This window comes from Aquarana catesbeiana, linkage group LG09 (assembly GCF_042186555.1).
Source record: "Aquarana catesbeiana isolate 2022-GZ linkage group LG09, ASM4218655v1, whole genome shotgun sequence".
Classification (NCBI taxonomy): Eukaryota; Metazoa; Chordata; class Amphibia; order Anura; family Ranidae; genus Aquarana; species Aquarana catesbeiana.
The window spans coordinates 301205737-301224614 of NC_133332.1; the positions used below are offsets into that span (position 1 = coordinate 301205737).

General features: G+C 46.8%; 1 protein-coding gene across 6 annotated transcripts in view; it reads left to right on the forward strand.

Moving 5' to 3' along the window:
* The window catches only part of PRRC2B (proline rich coiled-coil 2B), a 202285-nt gene that overhangs the window by 65694 nt on the left and 117713 nt on the right, over positions 1-18878 (forward strand). For 5 of the 6 annotated variants that reach the window (XM_073600503.1, XM_073600505.1, XM_073600507.1 and 2 more), the window contains exons 4-9: positions 3076-3178; positions 4306-4378; positions 11381-11548; positions 14483-14724; positions 16212-16342; positions 17171-17316. In XM_073600503.1, the coding sequence (XP_073456604.1) occupies positions 3076-3178; positions 4306-4378; positions 11381-11548; positions 14483-14724; positions 16212-16342; positions 17171-17316 (863 nt within the window). The remainder of the gene's footprint in view (positions 1-3075; positions 3179-4305; positions 4379-11380; positions 11549-14482; positions 14725-16211; positions 16343-17170; positions 17317-18878) is intronic. The other variant, XM_073600504.1, reaches the window with a different exon arrangement.

Consider the following 18878-nt stretch of genomic DNA (forward strand, 5'->3'; position numbering starts at 1 on the left):
GTAAAAGCCAGGTGTATCAACAGTAAATTTTCTGTAAATATTGTGGCCTCGCCTTTCAACAATTATGACAGGAATCTTTGAACAGTGGTCCAGTGTTTTCCACACCTTGAGAACTGTCTCAAGTCTGTGTCTTAAAGTGACATTGAACTCTGGTTTAAGAACAATCTTTTCAAGTATGTATTAACTCAAAAGTATTTATTTATTTTTTTTGTCCGATTTGTATGTACGTAAAGTAGCCACCCTTTCTCTCTTGTCCCATGATGGACTAGAGACTATGGTATTTATAGTGTGCATAGAGCAGTGCACGTGACCACAGCTAATGTGCATGGCTCGTCCTAAACAGATGTGGGAAAGAAAAGGGGTTCGGGCACTCGGAGGACATTTTTAATAGGAGGCAGAAAACCGCAGAAATAATTTCATGAAAATAGATTACAGGGCCATTAAGTTGTCAATGTTCATGGATTATTTTTGTAGAATAAGCATAATGTTTAGTGTCCCCTTTAAAACAGCCATTTGTACTTTTTCAGTTTTTTTTTTTTTTCCTGTGTATACTGCGCTGTTACTCATAAGAGGGGCGAGTAAACTCACAGAATTTGTAAGGTTATCAGGCACGGGACTTCATGTAAAGCAATATTGCATGTTGCCACCACCTAAAGGGGGGAAAAGCACCACTCCTGAGCGTTTATGACCTAAAATCAAGGTAACGATTACATCCCTCTAATTAAAACACCCATTCTGTTCCTTGTAATTGGAGGCTGTCTTGCTTTAAGTAGCCTATCCTATCTAGTAGCTTTGCATTGAGATGAGAGGGTCAGCAATGCACATCCCCTGTATAGCAGTGCTTGTGTTGTGTGAATTGTGGCTATCCTTCTGTAGCTATACAAGAACATGCATATACAGTGGATATAAAAAGTCTACACACCCCTGTTAACATGTCAGGTTTCTGTGATGTAAAAAAAAAATGAGACAAATCATTTCAGAACTTTTTCCACCTTTTTAGCCCGGGTTCACACTAGCGATGCGGGAACCTACACTGTTCCAGTGCCGGTCCCCGCATCACATCTCCCCCGCAGGCAGTTCACACTGCCCTCTGCGAACCGCTGCAGGTGTCAATACAAAGTTAATGATACCCCCAGATCTGTTCACAAATTGTATCAGTTTAACCACTTACCGACTGGCCACTGTATATATACGTCATTAGTTTTGAAGATGGACATCTCGGTAACGGCAGCAGCTGCTGCCACAAGCGAGGTATCCATCTTTAGGGCCGGCAGTTCTGTACACGATAATGGTGGTCTCTGCAGCGGGTCCCCGCGAGATCACTATTGGCGGAGGGAGAGGTGCCCACCCCAAACCCCCACCGCCGCTCTCCCGCGCCCTCCGCCACTTACCGGAGCCGTCGGCAGCGGCGGAGGCGATCGGGTCCTTTCACTTCTTAGGTATGGAGACGAGTGAGGCTAAGATGGCCCCCACCCGTCTCCACACCATAGGACGGGGGAAGCAACGTCATGACGTCAGCTCCGCCCATTTGTCTTAAAGGCACATTTTTTTTTTTTTTCATTAAAGTCCAAATATGAGATCTTTTTGACCCCAGATCTCATATTTAAGAGGACCTGTCATGCTTTTTTCTATTACAAGGGATGTTTACATTCCTTGTAATAGGAATAAAAGTGATCCAAATTATTTTTTTTTTTAAAAAACAGCGAAAAAAGAAATAAAATTTTTTTTTAAAGCGCCCTGTCCAGACGAGCTCGCGCGCAGAAACAAACGCATACGTGAGAAGCGCCCGCATATGAAAACTGTGGTCAAACCACACATGTGAGGTGTCGCTGCGATCGGTAGAGCGAGAGCAATAATTCTAGCCTTAGACCTCCTCTGTAGCGCAAAACATGCAACCTGTAGAATTTTTTAAACGTCGCCTATGGAGATTTTTAAGGGTAAACGTTTGACGCCATTCCACGAGCGGGTGCAATTTTGAAGCGTGACATGTTGGGTATCAGTTTACTTGGCATAACTTTACTGTTGTCTAATTTTTTTTTATTCAAAAAAGTGAATTTTTTTCCAAAAAAAGTGCGCTTATAAGACCGCTGCGCAAATACAGTGCAAAAAAAGTATTGCAATGACTGCCATTTTATTCTCTAGGGTGTTAGAAAAAAAAAACTATATATAATGTTTGGGGGTTCCAAGTAATTTTCTAGCAAAAAACCTGTTTTAAACATGTAAACACCTAAAATCCAAAACTAGGCTGGTCCTTAAGTGGTTAAGGGTGTGCATACTTATGCAACCATATTTTTTATTTATTTATTTATTTTTTTACTTCCCTCCACCTAAATAATTTCAGTTTGTTCAACTGAGTTGTACAGTTTTTACAGGTAACATTTAAAGGTGGGAAAAGTTCTAAAATGATTTATCTTTGTCTCATTTTTTTTTACATCACAGAAACCTGACATTTTATTAAGGGTGTGTAGACTTTTTAGATCCACTGTAGAGATATAGAAATACATAGGATTTGAGTTACTAAAACTAGAGTGTAAAAAATCTGGTGCAGTTGTGCATGGTAGCCAATCGGCTTCTAACTTCAGCTCGTTCAATTAAGCTTTGAGACTAAAACCTGGAGGCTGATTGATTTTCTATGCAGGGCTGCACCAGATTTGCACACTTCAGTTTTAGTAAGTCATCCTCATAGTTTACAGGTTGGGAAGGGTATTTACATTGTGCTGGTTGTCCAGTCTGCAGCACTGCTATAATAAAAACATTTTGTAGGATGAGAAAAATAGAAATGTGTCCTAATGTATTGCAAGAAAAAAAAACTTCTAGTTTTTAAATATTTCACACACATTAATAATTATTTGATCTTTCACATGCAGGCGTGCAAAAATTAAAGATTTTATTTTTCCCTTTTAAGTGAGCTAAAAATAGTCAATCGCTACATCTGTTTTTGATACTGATAGGGTGGAGTCATCCATCTGTGTCTTAGTTCTGCTCAGTTCTTCAAAGACATAATCGTACTACCAAAGTGCAGGGCTAGTATTGAAGTAACACCTGACTGTTTTGATTGCTCTTCTTGTTGTGCAGTTCCAGTGTGACAGTTCCTCCGCAGCAGGAGTTGCTGCCGCAGCAGGGTTTGCAGAAGTCTGTCTCCAATTTACAGAAGCCGAACACAGTGAACAGCCCGGAAGTGAGTACAAAAATGCTTGTATTCTTGCAGACATTTGAGCCCACTAAACTGGTTTTTCATTCAGGCAGTTGGCCATGTAACTGGTGTTTTCCAACAGCAACAGCCCAACAAAAGACCCCCCCCCCCCCCCCACCCCCCCCTCGTTTTTAGAACAAAAATAAAATGTGTGTGTGTGTATAGATAGATAGATCTCTATCTATCTATCTTTTTTTTTCAGGGGGAACTTGGTGGAACTCTGTTCTACCACCTCTGGCTCAGACCCTTGGGGGGGGGGGGCTGGGCCTTCTCACCACAATCACTTGTAAACACAGAAGTCCAGTTTCTATGTTTACAAGTGACAGCTCTGCACTCTGTATGTAACCCCCCTGAACTCTGCACTCTGTATGTAATGCAATCTTGGTATTTATTGCCCCTTTAAGACCCTCCTGTTTGTGAAATTTGACTGACCACACCCACTATTTGATGTGATTTGGAGGGTGCGTGTGGGATGATGTGTTTTGGGGGGTCGTAGTTGAGTTCCAGCACCTATTGTTTGAGAAGAAAAAGTCCTGTGTGTGTGTGTATATATATATTATTAGTACCTTTTCTGGAGTACAAAAGTGTACTTCCGTCCTAACCCCCCACTGCTGCCTGCGAGGTACATGATTTCCCCATCTGCATCGGGCCCTCCCCTGCTGCCTTTCTGGGACCTGTGTGTCCCAGAATATGACAGGGGCCATTCATGAAGCACAGTGTGACTCGCGCAGTATTTGTCACCTGTGAAGCCTCGAGGATGAATCTCCTTTGGGGGCCGACATCGTGAGATCCCTGGACAGGGCAAGTGTCCTTTTATTAAGTTAGCAGCTACAGTATTTGTAGCTGCTGACATTTTTTTTCTTTTTTTTTTTTTTCTCCCCTTTAAACCTCCTATTAGATGACACTGTTCCTAAACTCTCTTGTCTGAGAATGTTGGATTTTTGGAGGCAGCTTTTATTGTTTATAAAGAAATTATGCTTTGTGCAACTGTTAAGACGTGAGACTTAAGAGTTGTCCCTTGAAGTGCATTTTACTCACTCTATTATAATGTATGCAGAGCCGTCAACGAGCGAGAGCTTTGGGTCTTACTGTTTTTGTTCCTAATCTTGCAGAATATCAGTTTAGTGCCAGGTGGGCCAAAGTCATGGGCTCAGCTGAACGGAAAGCCAGCAGGACAAGATGGTGGTAAGTAGTTGGGCTGAAGTCTTTGTACAATGTGGAAATGTTGCTGGATTAGTGCATGATACCCAAGTCCTGTATAAGGATCTTAGTCCTGCTTTTAAAAGTCAGCCGATGCAAATACTGACGTACAAACTGATGTAATTTTGCCTAGATAAGAAGTGGAGAACTGGAAGCAGGTACCTGTCAGAAAAGGTACCCGTTCCTAGGAAGAAGAGAAACATTTTTAAGGGGGGTGGGAGGATGGACGGAATGTTCACATTTAAGTGAAGGTCTGATTTAATATGAACTCAAGGCAGACCTTGAACTACACACAGGCAATATATGTATGGGAATTGTCATACCTGCTAAATGATTTTAATTTCTGGCCATTTAATGTTAAGATTTACACAATCCCATTGTACAGTACAGACAGGTAGATGACACTTCTTTGTTACATTTGAGGAATACACTGCTCCTAGCCACCAGCCTGTTAAATGGGAATTGAAGTGGCAGTAAACAGATGAGGCCTTCCCTCTTCCCTCCTTCAGCTTATTCTTTATCAAATTATTTCCATAGAACACTCCTGATAAGTTCCCAGTGCTTCCCTTTGTCTTCCTTTCTGAGTGCTACTGTACAGAGGATTTCCATTTGGATGAGTAACTAAGAGATGGCCCCTGCCCCCACCTATAACTGGCCTTTACAGCAAGGAGCAAATGGAACAGCTAATGCATGAAATACAAAACCAGAGCAAGGCCTCTTCACGGCACCCTGTATCACTTGCAGTCCTAACCCTGCTAAATTTATGAGCGTCTCCACAATGGAAGCGCATGCATTCTAATGGATAGATAGGGGGAAGGTGGGCCTGGAGGTAGCCATTGAGGTGGGCCATTGACCTCCTCCTCCTCCTCCTCCTCCTCCTCCTCCTCCTCCTCCTCCTCCTCCCGGACCCTGGGGAGGCTGCATTGATCTCCTCCTCCTCCTCCTCCCGGACCCTGGGGAGGCTGCATTGATCTCCTCCTCCTCCTCCTCCCGGACCCTGGGGAGGCTGCATTGATCTCCTCCTCCTCCTCCTCCCGGACCCTGGGGAGGCTGCATTGATCTCCTCCTCCTCCTCCTCCCGGACCCTGGGGAGGCTGCATTGATCTCCTCCTCCTCCTCCCGGACCCTGGGGAGGCTGCATTGATCTCCTCCTCCTCCTCCTCCCGGACCCTGGGGAGGCTGCATTGATCTCCTCCTCCTCCTCCTCCCGGACCCTGGGGAGGCTGCATTGATCTCCTCCTCCTCCTCCTCCCGGACCCTGGGGAGGCTGCATTGATCTCCTCCTCCTCCTCCTCCCGGACCCTGGGGAGGCTGCATTGATCTCCTCCTCCTCCCGGACCCTGGGGAGGCTGCATTGATCTCCTCCTCCTCCCGGACCCTGGGGAGGCTGCATTGATCTCCTCCTCCTCCTCCTCCCGGACCCTGGGGAGGCTGCATTGATCTCCTCCTCCTCCTCCTCCCGGACCCTGGGGAGGCTGCATTGATCTCCTCCTCCTCCTCCTCCCGGACCCTGGGAGGCTGCATTGATCTCCTCCTCCTCCCGGACCCTGGGGAGGCTGCATTGATCTCCTCCTCCTCCTCCTCCCGGACCCTGGGGAGGCTGCATTGATCTCCTCCTCCTCCTCCTCCCGGACCCTGGGGAGGCTGCATTGATCTCCTCCTCCTCCTCCTCCCGGACCCTGGGGAGGCTGCATTGATCTCCTCCTCCTCCTCCTCCCGGACCCTGGGGAGGCTGCATTGATCTCCTCCTCCTCCTCCTCCCGGGCCCTGGGGAGGCTGCATTGATCTCCTCCTCCCGGACCCTGGGGAGGCTGCATTGATCTCCTCCTCCTCCTCCTCCTCCCGGACCCTGGGGAGGCTGCATTGATCTCCTCCTCCTCCTCCTCCTCCCGGACCCTGGGGAGGCTGCATTGATCTCCTCCTCCCGGACCCTGGGGAGGCTGCATTGATCTCCTCCTCCCGGACCCTGGGGAGGCTGCATTGATCTCCTCCTCCCGGACCCTGGGGAGGCTGCATTGATCTCCTCCTCCTCCTCCTCCTCCTCCTCCTCCTCCTCCTCCTCCTCCTCCTCCTCCTCCTCCTCCTCCTCCTCCTCCTCCTCCTCCTCCTCCTCCTCCTCCTCCTCCTCCTCCTCCTCCTCCTCCTCCTCCTCCTCCTCCTCCTCCTCCTCCTCCTCCTCCTCCTCCTCCTCCTCCTCCTCCTCCTCCTCCTCCTCCTCCTCCTCCTCCTCCTCCCGGACCCTGGTGAGGCTGCATTGATCTCCTCCTCCTCCTCCTCCTCCTCCTCCTCCTCCTCCTCCTCCTCCTCCTCCTCCTCCTCCTCCTCCTCCTCCTCCGGACCCTGGTGAGGCTGCATTGACCTCCTCCTCCTCCTCCTCCTCCTCCTCCTCCTCCTCCTCCCGGACCCTGGTGAGGCTGCATTGATCTCCTCCTCCTCCTCCTCCTCCTCCTCCTCCTCCTCCCGGACCCTGGTGAGGCTGCATTGATCTCCTCCTCCTCCTCCTCCTCCTCCTCCTCCTCCTCCTCCTCCTCCTCCTCCTCCTCCTCCTCCTCCTCCTCCTCCTCCTCTTCCTCCTCCTCCCGGACCCTGGTGAGGCTGCATTGATCTCCTCCTCCTCCTCCTCCTCCTCCTCCTCCTCCTCCTCCTCCTCCTCCTCCTCCTCCCGGACCCTGGTGAGGCTGCATTGATCTCCTCCTCCTCCTCCTCCTCCTCCTCCTCCTCCTCCTCCTCCTCCTCCTCCTCCCCGGACCCTGGTGAGGCTGCATTGATCTCCTCCTCCTCCTCCTCCTCCTCCTCCTCCTCCTCCTCCTCCTCCTCCTCCCCGGACCCTGGTGAGGCTGCATTGATCTCCTCCTCCTCCTCCTCCTCCTCCTCCTCCTCCTCCTCCTCCTCCTCCTCCTCCTCCTCCTCCCGGACCCTGGTGAGGCTGCATTGATCTCCTCCTCCTCCTCCTCCTCCTCCTCCTCCCGGACCCTGGTGAGGCTGCATTGACCTCCTCCTCCTCCTCCTCCTCCCGGACCCTGGTGAGGCTGCATTGATCTCCTCCTCCTCCTCCTCCTCCTCCTCCTCCTCCTCCTCCCGGACCCTGGTGAGGCTGCATTGATCTCCTCCTCCTCCTCCTCCTCCTCCTCCTCCTCCTCCTCCTCCTCCTCCTCCTCCTCCTCCCGGACCCTGGTGAGGCTGCATTGATCTCCTCCTCCTCCTCCTCCCGGACCCTGGTGAGGCTGCATTGATCTCCTCCTCCTCCTCCTCCTCCTCCTCCTCCTCCTCCCGGACCCTGGTGAGGCTGCATTGATCTCCTCCTCCTCCTCCTCCTCCTCCTCCTCCTCCTCCTCCTCCTCCTCCCCGGACCCTGGTGAGGCTGCATTGATCTCCTCCTCCTCCTCCTCCTCCTCCTCCTCCTCCCAGACCCTGGTGAGGCTGCATTGATCTCCTCCTCCTCCTCCTCCTCCTCCTCCTCCTCCTCCCAGACCCTGGTGAGGCTGCATTGATCTCCTCCTCCTCCTCCTCCTCCTCCTCCTCCTCCTCCTCCTCCTCCTCCTCCTCCTCCTCCTCCTCCTCCTCCTCCTCCTCCTCCTCCTCCTCCTCCTCCTCCTCCTGGACCCTGGTGAGGCTGCATTGATCTCCTCCTCCTCCTCCTCCTCCTCCTCCCGGACCCTGGTGAGGCTGCATTGATCTCCTCCTCCTCCTCCTCCTCCTCCTCCTCCTCCCGGACCCTGGTGAGGCTGCATTGATCTCCTCCTCCTCCTCCTCCTCCTCCTCCTCCTCCTCCTCCTCCTCCTCCTCCTCCTCCTCCTCCTCCTCCTCCTCCTCCTCCCAAACCCTGGTGAGGCTGCATTGATCTCCTCCTCCTCCTCCTCCTCCTCCTCCTCCTCCTCCTCCTCCTCCTCCTCCTCCTCCTCCTCCTGGACCCTGGTGAGGCTGCATTGATCTCCTCCTCCTCCTCCTCCTCCTCCTCCTCCTCCTCCTCCCGGACCCTGGTGAGGCTGCATTGATCTCCTCCTCCTCCTCCTCCTCCTCCTCCTCCTCCTCCTCCTCCTCCTCCTCCCGGACCCTGGTGAGGCTGCATTGATCTCCTCCTCCTCCTCCTCCTCCTCCTCCTCCTCCTCCTCCCGGACCCTGGTGAGGCTGCATTGATCTCCTCCTCCTCCTCCTCCTCCTCCTCCTCCTCCTCCTCCTCCTCCTCCCAAACCCTGGTGAGGCTGCATTGATCTCCTCCTCCTCCTCCTCCTCCTCCTCCTCCTCCTCCTCCTCCTCCTCCTCCTCCTCCTCCTCCTCCTCCTCCTCCTCCTCCTCCTCCTCCCAGACCCTGGTGAGGCTGCATTGATCTCCTCCTCCTCCTCCTCCTCCTCCTCCTCCTCCTCCTCCTCCTCCTCCTTCTCCTTCTCCTCCTCCTCCTCCTCCTCCTCCTCCTCCTCCTCCTCCTCCCGGACCCTGGTGAGGCTGCATTGATCTCCTCCTCCTCCTCCTCCTCCTCCTCCTCCTCCTCCTCCCGGACCCTGGTGAGGCTGCATTGATCTCCTCCTCCTCCCGGACCCTGGTGAGGCTGCATTGATCTCCTCTACCGTGTCTGCAATCGCTGACCATCTCCTCCCTCCTCGCCGCGATCTCCGTTGTGTCACGGAGCTTAACTACACAGACTGCAGTAACAATGTCCCGTCTCCTGTGACAGACGGCACACTGATCCAATGGTGGGATGTTGAATCAGTATAATGTGATTACAGGAGGCGGGACGTCGTTACTGTGACCCGGGCAATTCAAATGCAGCTCCATGACACACGGAGATCGCCGCTCTGATTCGGGAACTGGCAGGCTAAATGACGGGCACTGGTGAGGCTGCATCTGAGGGGAAACTCGGGCTGCACGACGGGCACTGGTGAGGCTGCATTGATCTCTTGTCATGTCCGCAGTCTCTGACCATCTCCTGTACCATGTCCGCAGTCTCTGACCATCTCCTGTACCAACTCAAGTTATAAAACGCTGCGCTATCAAAATAATAAATATAAATATATAATTAATAAAGTGGTATTGTGCTCTCTTGACATGTATAAAATATTATACATTAATGTGCAATAAACTTCAATAAATGAATTCATAAGAGTGCTTCAATAAGCCTGTGAAAAATATATATAAATATTCCAAAATATTTGTGCAATATTCAAACAAATAAAATATTTCAAGAAAAAATCATCCATGCGATTGAGTTGCATCCATGCAATGCAGTGCTGTATCTCTGTAATTCAGTGATGGTGCGATGTTCAAACAATATTAGATAAATTCCAAAGAAATATCTATGCGATTCAGTGCTACATCCATGTAATTCAGTGTTGCATCTGTGCGATTCGGTGCTGTGTAGCTTAGTGCTATGATCAAATTAACAGTCCATAAACATTCCAAAATCCATCCACGTGTTTCAGTGAACACAAACTAAAGTGCTGTGTGCTCATATAAGTGCGCCCCCCCCAGGTGATAGCCCCTCACCTTAGGGTGTGTGACCTTGTGATTAAGCTTGGTCAAAATTAGAACCTCTATGGTTTCGGTATTGTATGCTGGATCCTGGATAGGTTACACTTGTGCCTCTGTTCCTCACAGCAGTCCAGTTTATACCTCGGTATATCAATATAAAGAGAACTTCATGGTGCAGTATGTATTACCTTTATTTAAAATCACAATAAAAACCCACAGTGGGTACTCACAATGTCAAGGCGCTTACAGTGCGCCACTCTAAAACAGCGGTAACGATGGGGTGACGGCGGACGGTAATGGGGTGGCGTTCTAATCGTTCCCAACAGATGGTGTGTAGCGTTCCGTCCTGTCCCCTTCCCCTACGTGTGTCGATACAAGGGGTGCCAGTCTGTTTTTCCCACGTTCGTCCTGAGTAGGTTAATGAGTAGTTTAATTAGCATCTCCTGTACCATGTCCCCAGCCTCTGACCACTTCCTGTATACAAATATTTTTAAAAACGGTCACTTTCGGTATCTGTGCTGTTTCGGTTTTCAGCCTAGTGTATTTTATTTTCGGTATCGGTTTCGGCACCAAAAAACCCATTTGGTGCATCCCTAATTATATCCTCCTCCTCCTCCTCCTCCTCCTCCTCCTCCTCCTCCTCCTCCTCCTCCTCCTCCTTCCCTTGCACTTGTTATAACCCTTGTTGGATTTTTTTTTTCTTTTATTCTTCAATCTATGTCCCGATGTGGAGATTTCCATAGCCAAACAGGAAGTGAGAGGAAATCCCAGAAAATTCAAGTGTTACTAAACCCACAACAGTAAAATCAGTCTGTATATTTATTTATTTAAGGTATTTATATAGCGCCGTCAATTTACTCAGCACTTTACCTATATATTGTACATTCACATCACTTCCTGTCCTGAACGAGCTTACAATCTAAGGTCACTAACTCACATTCATACAGCTACAAGGGTCAATTTAGACAGCGCATGGTCGGACACTGATAGAAGCCACAAGACTGCTTTATACTGCTGATGAGAAAAGGTATTTGGTAGTTTTATATTTACTAAAATTGCATTTTCATGTTCTGTGGGGGACCAGATATAGTGAATGCAGGATTCTGGGTTTAGTAACACTTTAAGGGAATTCCTTGGGGACCCATTGTAAGATTTCCCCTTTTATTAGGGCCTGTTCACACCAGAATTGCACAGGAACACAGTCCTGTGCAGTCCCCTGCAGTGCCTTTTGAAAGTTTTCCCCTCTTTAAGAGGCTGCAGTTAGAATCTTCAATGCAGGTCCACACATGCATGTCATTCTCCGTTTCCAATCCATCCTATAGAGTTTATACAATACCAAGATGTGAAGTCTCCATAAGTTTAGAGATAGTGGCACACATGCTTAAACCTGACAGAAGATTTTTATGTGTGGTAGCTGCCTCATATTTTTCTAGATTGGGGATAAGCCGGTATAAAACTCCACTAAAATTGCAGTTTGGTTGGGGACTTATTTTGTTTGACTGTTCCATTTTGTGTCTGCAGGTTCAAGGGGCTCAAACCGACTGTTGTCCTTCTCTCCAGAGGAATTTCCAACACTGAAAGCAGCTGGCGAGCAAGACAAGGCTGGCAAAGAAAAGAGCGGCTTAGATCAGTCGTATGGGCCCGGACCAAGCCTCCGCCCCCAGAGTAAGCCCCTCGCCCTGCTTCCCGGTAACCGCTCTGAACGTTTTATTGTCTGTTGTCCTCATGTTTTAGTTCACTTAAATCAGTTTTAGGGTATCAATTATTATGGTATCTCCATAGGCTAGATAGTGTTGGCAAAAGATACAATTGTCGTGGGCAAACTTTGTGTTTAGATTTACTAGAGATTAGAGAAATCTGTTGGGATGGTTAGTGTTGACTTGCCAGTGTCTGTAGCTTTCATTTATATGTAAAAGATTGACAATTTTCCTCTTCATCATGTTGGCTATAGAAAAAAATAAAAATAATGCAATAGAAGCTTGTTCTATTGTGCTTTATTAGGTAATCTGCTAGCACGATGTATTGGAGGGGGATGACCGCATATAAAATTTGGACTGCATGTTGGCTTCTCTTCCTATTTATGAAAGATAATTATACTGAAAAAGGAACCTTTTTGTACATAAATTGATTGCTTTAGGGCTGACATGCTTGTCCCGGTTTCCTTAATATAGTGAGGTGCTGACCTGGCATTTGTATGCAGCCATTGTGCTTATGCAGGTTTTGGGGAAAGCAAGAAGTGGGGATGGGTGGAGTTCTGTGCGCCAGGAAACAGGGCTGACAATGTTAGGATTTCAGTGTAGAAGAGGCACTGTCATCAGCCCAGGTGGAAAGTTGGGAGCTCACTGGATTGCAAACATGTCTGCCTTTGCTTATCTCCATTACATGGAGGGTTAGGAAAATTGGTAATTTACAGAAGATAGGATTATTTGTGCTTTCATTGCAGCTCAAAAGTAGTGACAGGGGCACTGCATTTTTATGATTACTGGTATTTTTTGCTCGCCTCCTATACTGCTGGGTTATACTGCCATGTATGGAAGGATTTGGACAGTGGCAAACAAAAAAAAAAAAAAAAAGAGGGGGTTATCTGGGCCAGCCTACATATTGGCCAAGGTTAGCCCATCCTCTTCCCAGTATGTTAGTTGATTGTATCCAGGGACAGACTTTTTGCCAAAGCGTGAGACATTTCTATCTACTTAAGGTAGGTTTCTTCTTGGCAATCACCTCTGAAAGGCAAGTGTCCGAACTAGTGGTCTAATTCTGCAGGGAACCATTTCTGGTTTTGCATGGGGTCATGGGAGTATTGAGACCCAAGATATTCTTCTTGCCTAAAGTAGTTTCTGCCCTTCACCTCAACCAGGGCATAATTTTTCTACCCTTCTGTCTGGCTCCTATTCACCAATAGTAAATTTTCCTCCATTGTTTGTTTGAATTTTTAGTTTGGGCTGTAGGAATCTTTCAGCCACTACTTATGAGGACTGATTTCCTTTTAGTCATCCCAATTGGATCCTGCAAGTGTACACTGGCTTCTAGGTGGCTCAGGCCGACAATCCTTCAACCGTATGGTCTCATAGGATTGGCTTCCAGGCCTTTCAGTATAAAGCAACCGTTTACAGATTTGCAAGGCTGCCACCTAGTCATCTGTTCTCATATTCCCTAAGTGCCAGTTGGATGTTTCCGCCTCATTTGATGCCAGCTGCAGGCGTAACAGCCTTTAGGCAGCCCTTTGAGCTGCAGGAAGTTTTCAGTTGTCTGTTTCTTGGGCCTGTTGGTCAGTGTTTGCTTTGTTTTCAACTCCTCAGAATGCTTTTGGTCATCCCAAAGGTTTGACTTCCTGTGTCCCTCAATGAAAAGAGTAAGATTTTTGGAAACGCACTAAAATGCTTTTTTTTTTTTTTTTTTGCAGTCTGTCTCATCCCAGTTTATGATCCTACTTTTGCTAATGCTTTATTTAAAAAGCATTTGTAGTAAACAGATTTACATTCCACCGCGTCCTATCCTCCTAAAGGTTGCATTATAACTCATTGGTTTAGGACTTCCTATGTCCCTCAGTGGACCTAAAGGATTTTTTCCCTTTATGATCTAAAAATGTAGAAAAAACAAAGCGAATGCAGCTACTACATCAAAAAACTTGCAAATTGTAATAAATTGCATTTTTGTTCTTGGGTTTAGTAATACTTTAGGGTGGAATTTTTAATCCGCCAATCTGTTTCCCCAAAGCAATTTCACGATAGACATGTACCCTAATCGTAACAATGAAACATGGCATTTTTGTGCAGTGATTTAATATTTTGCCTGCTAGCATATGTGCAGTGTGTGCTACATTTAAGTCATGCCTCTGGTGATTACTGGTGTGCTTTTGTCAAGCTTTCAGGACCACATATGGATGGTGTCCTAGTTGGCCATGTGTGCTTCTTACCATGTGCCAACTATAGATCTAAATGGAAACTAAGATGGCACCATCCTCTGCGGATAGGGTGACACGTGATTCACCAGCTCCGGTTTCCCTGTGTAGTGGAGAGCTTGACAACGGCTGTGAATTCCAAGAGTCATGACATCACCGATCAGCACCCATAGCCCAGCTGTTAGAGCTCCCTCCTGTCCCCTGGGGCAGCCACTCTCTGACCCAGGGGAGCCAGAGCTAATTAAGTGACTGGACCAGAGCGGATAAAAAAAAAAATGTAATTACACGCAGCTTTTTAATTTTTTTTTTTTTTTTTTTTTTTTTTTATGCAGGATAGGGAGGAGGCAGGGGGAGGGAATAGTTAGGTTTACCTTCCACTTTTAAGCTTGTACAAGCTCTTGGTCATGTATGATGCAAACCTTTAGAAATTGCTGCGAGCCATGTCTTTGGAATTCTGTCAGTGTAGGCCTGAGGGCATTTTGCTTGCTGTCATAGGGACTGGACTGCTAAGGCACAGCTCTCCAAAATGTATACAATTCTTGCTGAACACAAGAAATAGCGATCCATACAACAAAAAATCAATCTTTTTTTTAATGTTTTGTTTAGTGATCTAGGGATTAAGAACATGGAAGTTGCACCTTCTCTTTATCTGTCATGTTCCCCAGCATGTTAGTGGAAGGTGAAAGTGTTAATCTTGGTATCTTTTTATGCTCCTGTTTCAGATGTCACCAGTTGGAGGGAGGGCGGTGGGAGAAGCATCTCTAGTGGCATATCTCCAACCGTCTCTCCTACTGAGCCGGGCAGCAAGTCCACCATCTCTGGAGATGGGGCCCCCCCTGCGGCGCAAGCTAACGATTCGAAGGAGCTTTCGCTACGTCCGGCTCAGCCTCCTCGAAAAGGGGCTTCACAGTTTTTGGGAAACACATACCATCCACCAACCTACCATGATATGCTGCCAGCTTTTGTGAGTGCCAGTAGGGTGCATACTTTATGTTAATGTCAGGCAAATATTTTAATTTCTTTTTAAATGTTTTTAAGTAACGATAATATAACTAATTCACAAGTGTCCTTATATTAGCATTGCACAATCTACACCGTGGGGTTTTGATAGATCAAGATGCAGATATAATCCTCATCTAAATTACATTTAATTTGCTAAAGTACTGTGCATCATACTTGAGCTGAAAGAGTCAGAAAAGCAGCACACCTTGTTCTGTATTTCTTAGCAGCGATCGGACCATCTTGAAGCAAAAGTTAACTTTACTAAGAGGCAAAAAAAGGCCTAAAATATGACTCATTACACACGGCATTTAGCAAGGTCATTTGCAAAATTGAACTTTCAATTTCAAGATGTACCACTTCGTTTTTCGAAGTCTTTTAGAAAACTTTGTGAACTATGCTGTTTATCCTACTATCTCATCAAACAGTATCTGCACAGAGGCTGTTGTAAGCTCTTTATTTCTGCCTCTCATGTCACCGCTCTCTATCAATACCTAGATAGCAGCTGTGAAAATCTGTGAAAAAATCCACTTTATTTCACTTTAGCCTTTTTCCTCCCTCTTCCCAGTTGCCTGAAACTATTTATATTTTGTATTGGCTGACCTCCGCAAAGGTGGGATGATGTAATTTTATCCAGAAAGAAAGTGTAAAATTCAACTGATTTCCAGTGTAAGATTTCACACCTGCTATCTATGGATTGCTAGAGATCTGTGACCTGAGGGAGTAATAAAGCATCTATAGGCACAAGCAATGTTTGGTAGAATAAGGAATGACAGTTTTACTGTAAAAAGCGAAACTTAATTGATAGCAGGCATCCCCAGGTTCCTCCATGTTGCCTTAGACTAGCTGTATAGCCCTCTAGATGCACTCTATTCTGAACAACGGGCCAGGTTTCCTGATGGTGCCAGCCTGACCTCCTCCAGCCAAATGTGATTACTGTTGTGGTGGGTGCCCTTACTAACCAATAGTAGTTTGCATCCAGTGGAAAGGGTGGAGCTTGCAGCAATGACCACAAAGCAAGTGGTCAGTTATTGCAGTGCAAACCTAGCCATGTTTGGGGATTCTGTAATGCTATCCAGGGCGTTACCAGACACTTTACTTAAAGGTTTCTAATTGTTGTAAGTAGTGCTCCCTTTTTTTGACACCCTGCTTTGACTTCCCCTTCTCTCCCTCCCACAAGGTAAGAATACTAACTCCCCTTAAGGGGTCACCCACCTGACAGCCCTTTTTTATTTCTTCCAGAAATGTCCCTGACAGCTGCTTTTATGGTGAGGTTGACCAAACGCAAACATTTTTTTAGTATTGACTGCCACATCTAACTACTGGCTTTATTAGTTCTCCACAGTTAGAATGCTTTAGGCCTAATACTTTAGCATGAAATACACATATGATCAGCCTTTTATTGTCTTGATTGAGATCTTGGATTATTAACTAACTTTGTTCTCTTTTCAGATGTGTTCTCAGCACCCACCTGAACCCACTGGGACATTGGATCGAGCTTCCTTCCCCACCCTTACCTCCTCCCAATCCCGTCTTGAACCTCGTGTACCTTTTAGACAATACCAGATAAACAGTCATGAAGGGTAAGTGGAAATGTGAGCGCAGTTTGAGCTTGTGGCCACGGGTATTAAGTACACAGCTTGAACAATGTGCATTGTCCATGCAGTACTGCAAGTCTCCATGCATATCTCATGACCTCTGACCAATGGAGGTTGTATTTCACATACAAAACAAACTAGCACTCTGAAGCTTTTTGACATTCACAAGACGCACGCTTTTGAGCAGCTTTGGTATGTCCAAGTACATTGCATTCACACAAGAGGTGCAAGTTGCCGGTAAAACATGTGTAAGCTACATTTAATCCATAACTTAAAGCAGAGTGCCACCTGGAACTTTCGCTTTTAAGGCCGGCTCCTGTTTGTGAAACAAAGCTTTTGGGGAGGAGGGAGAGCAGGTACCCGATTTTGACAGGTATCCACTCCTACTTCCGTTCCAGTCGTCTTAAGTGATCGGAAGTTCTCCTTCCCAAAGCCTTCTGGGACATGACAGGTCCTAGAAGACTTCAGGACCAGTCAGAGCGCAGCGCCGCTCGTACATGCGCATTGGGAACCCGGCTGCTAAGCCACAAGCTGTCACAGCCGGGTGCCCATAGTAGAGATGCTGCGGCCGCTGAGGGAAGACAAGGGGATAACACGGCTAGGGTGAGTGCACCGCTGGATCGTAGGACAGGTGAGTGAGTGTACGTCTGTATTAAGTCAGTGACTTTTAATCAACAAAAAAAATGACTGGAACTCCGCTTTAATGTTATGTGTGAAATATTTGTTTTTGCATTATCTGCTGAAATCAGATTAGTTTTCATTATGAAATGTTACTTGTAATGTTTCCATGTATTGTGTTAATTCTTCCAACAGGAAAGAAAACCGGCCTAATGGCAGTTTCCGGCCGGTACGCCCACAACGGCCCCAACCTGAAAGGGCTCCGCGTGCCACTATTATTAATGCTGAAGATCTTAAAGAATTGGATGACCTGGACAATGATACAGAAGATGGCTGGGCAGGTGAGTCATGCCGTCTTCAAAAGTATAAACTGCACATTTTACAGGCAAATTGTGAATTACTCAAATAGTCAAGTAAATCTGTCCTGAATCTGGGCAACGAAGCCACACTACATGCTGCCATTTTTCAGCTTTTCTGGCAAACAGCTGTTAAGGACAGTCCATATAACCCCTCCAGCTCCCAGCAATTCTCGGATTTCTGGATTATTACTGCTGCACATTTTGATGCAAGCCCTAAGACCCCTTTCACACCAAGGGTTTTAACCCTTTCTCGGCCGCTAGTGGGGGGTAAAAGCACCCCGGTAGCGGGAGAAATGCGCCTTAAATCCGACTAAGAATAGCGGCGTTTTACTGCCGACGCTATGGGCGACTTGGTGTGAAAGCCGTCTAAGACCTATTTTGGCTTGTGCATAGTCCCACCCTCTGTAGGAAGTGCACTGCTGCCCCCCCTGACTCCAGGTCTCAAAGCACTAAATGTCTTTATTTGAGCTCAGAAATGCCATTCAATATGGAATCCACTAGGTTTGTTATTATTTCCATTCACCACTAGGGAGACATTCTAGCTTCTGAATAAACCACGGACACTTAAAGAAGTATGGGTTTGGCTTTTTTCAATAATCATACTCGCCTAGGTAGATGCAGCATCGGTCCCCTGGCGTCTCTGCACTGAGAACCGAGCCATCGAACACCACCGATGGCTCGGTTCTCTCAGCTCCCCAAGAGGAGAGCTGCTGATTGTCAATCAGCAACTCTCCTGCTCTGCTCCACCATGCTCACTGGAGTGCTGAGCTGTGGAGGGGGGAGCCGCCATCTTAGCGGCTTTGTAGTCTGTTGCTTAGGCTTCTCTGCTGAGTAGGATCCCTGATAATATTATGAAGAGCAAGTCAGAAAAGTCATTATTTTAATATAGCCCAAAGGCCATGTGGATCAAACACTTTTTGCATTTCTGGCAGTCCAGTACTTTAGCTAAAGTGTTCTACTCATATGTACCAACACGAGACAACCAGTAAATGAGATGAGTAGTTTCCAGCAAACAATACTTAGGTTTAACACTGCAGCCATCTGACCACAGGTATAACAAGCAAGGGATGAAAGGCAGCAGTGGTTAAGCTGCCCATAAAATTGGTCAGTTTTTTTCTTGTTCAGCCAGCTGACTGAATGTAAAAAAAAAAAAAAAAAACTGAACCGATTCCTCCATCAACTTATTTTTTTTTTTTATTTTTTTTTTTATAAATCTTTTTGTTTATTTCCTTAGACAAAAACAAACAAAACACATCATACACATTGTGCCAAAATATAAATGCAAGTTCAAGATCCAATCACATTGCATAACGTCAATCAAGTCAAAAAAAAAAATTATAAAAAGGTATTTTAACTGAGCTGTGATCGAAGCCTTATTTGTCAAGTTAAACATCAATCCACATCTAATATAGCAAAAGTAAACTTTAGTCCCTTCTATCCACAGTGGCCCCAAGCATCTTGTATATAGAAATATCTATATTATAATCAATAACCCCCATGGACATTGTCCAGCCACTTTGCCCAGACTTTATCTTGCATACTAG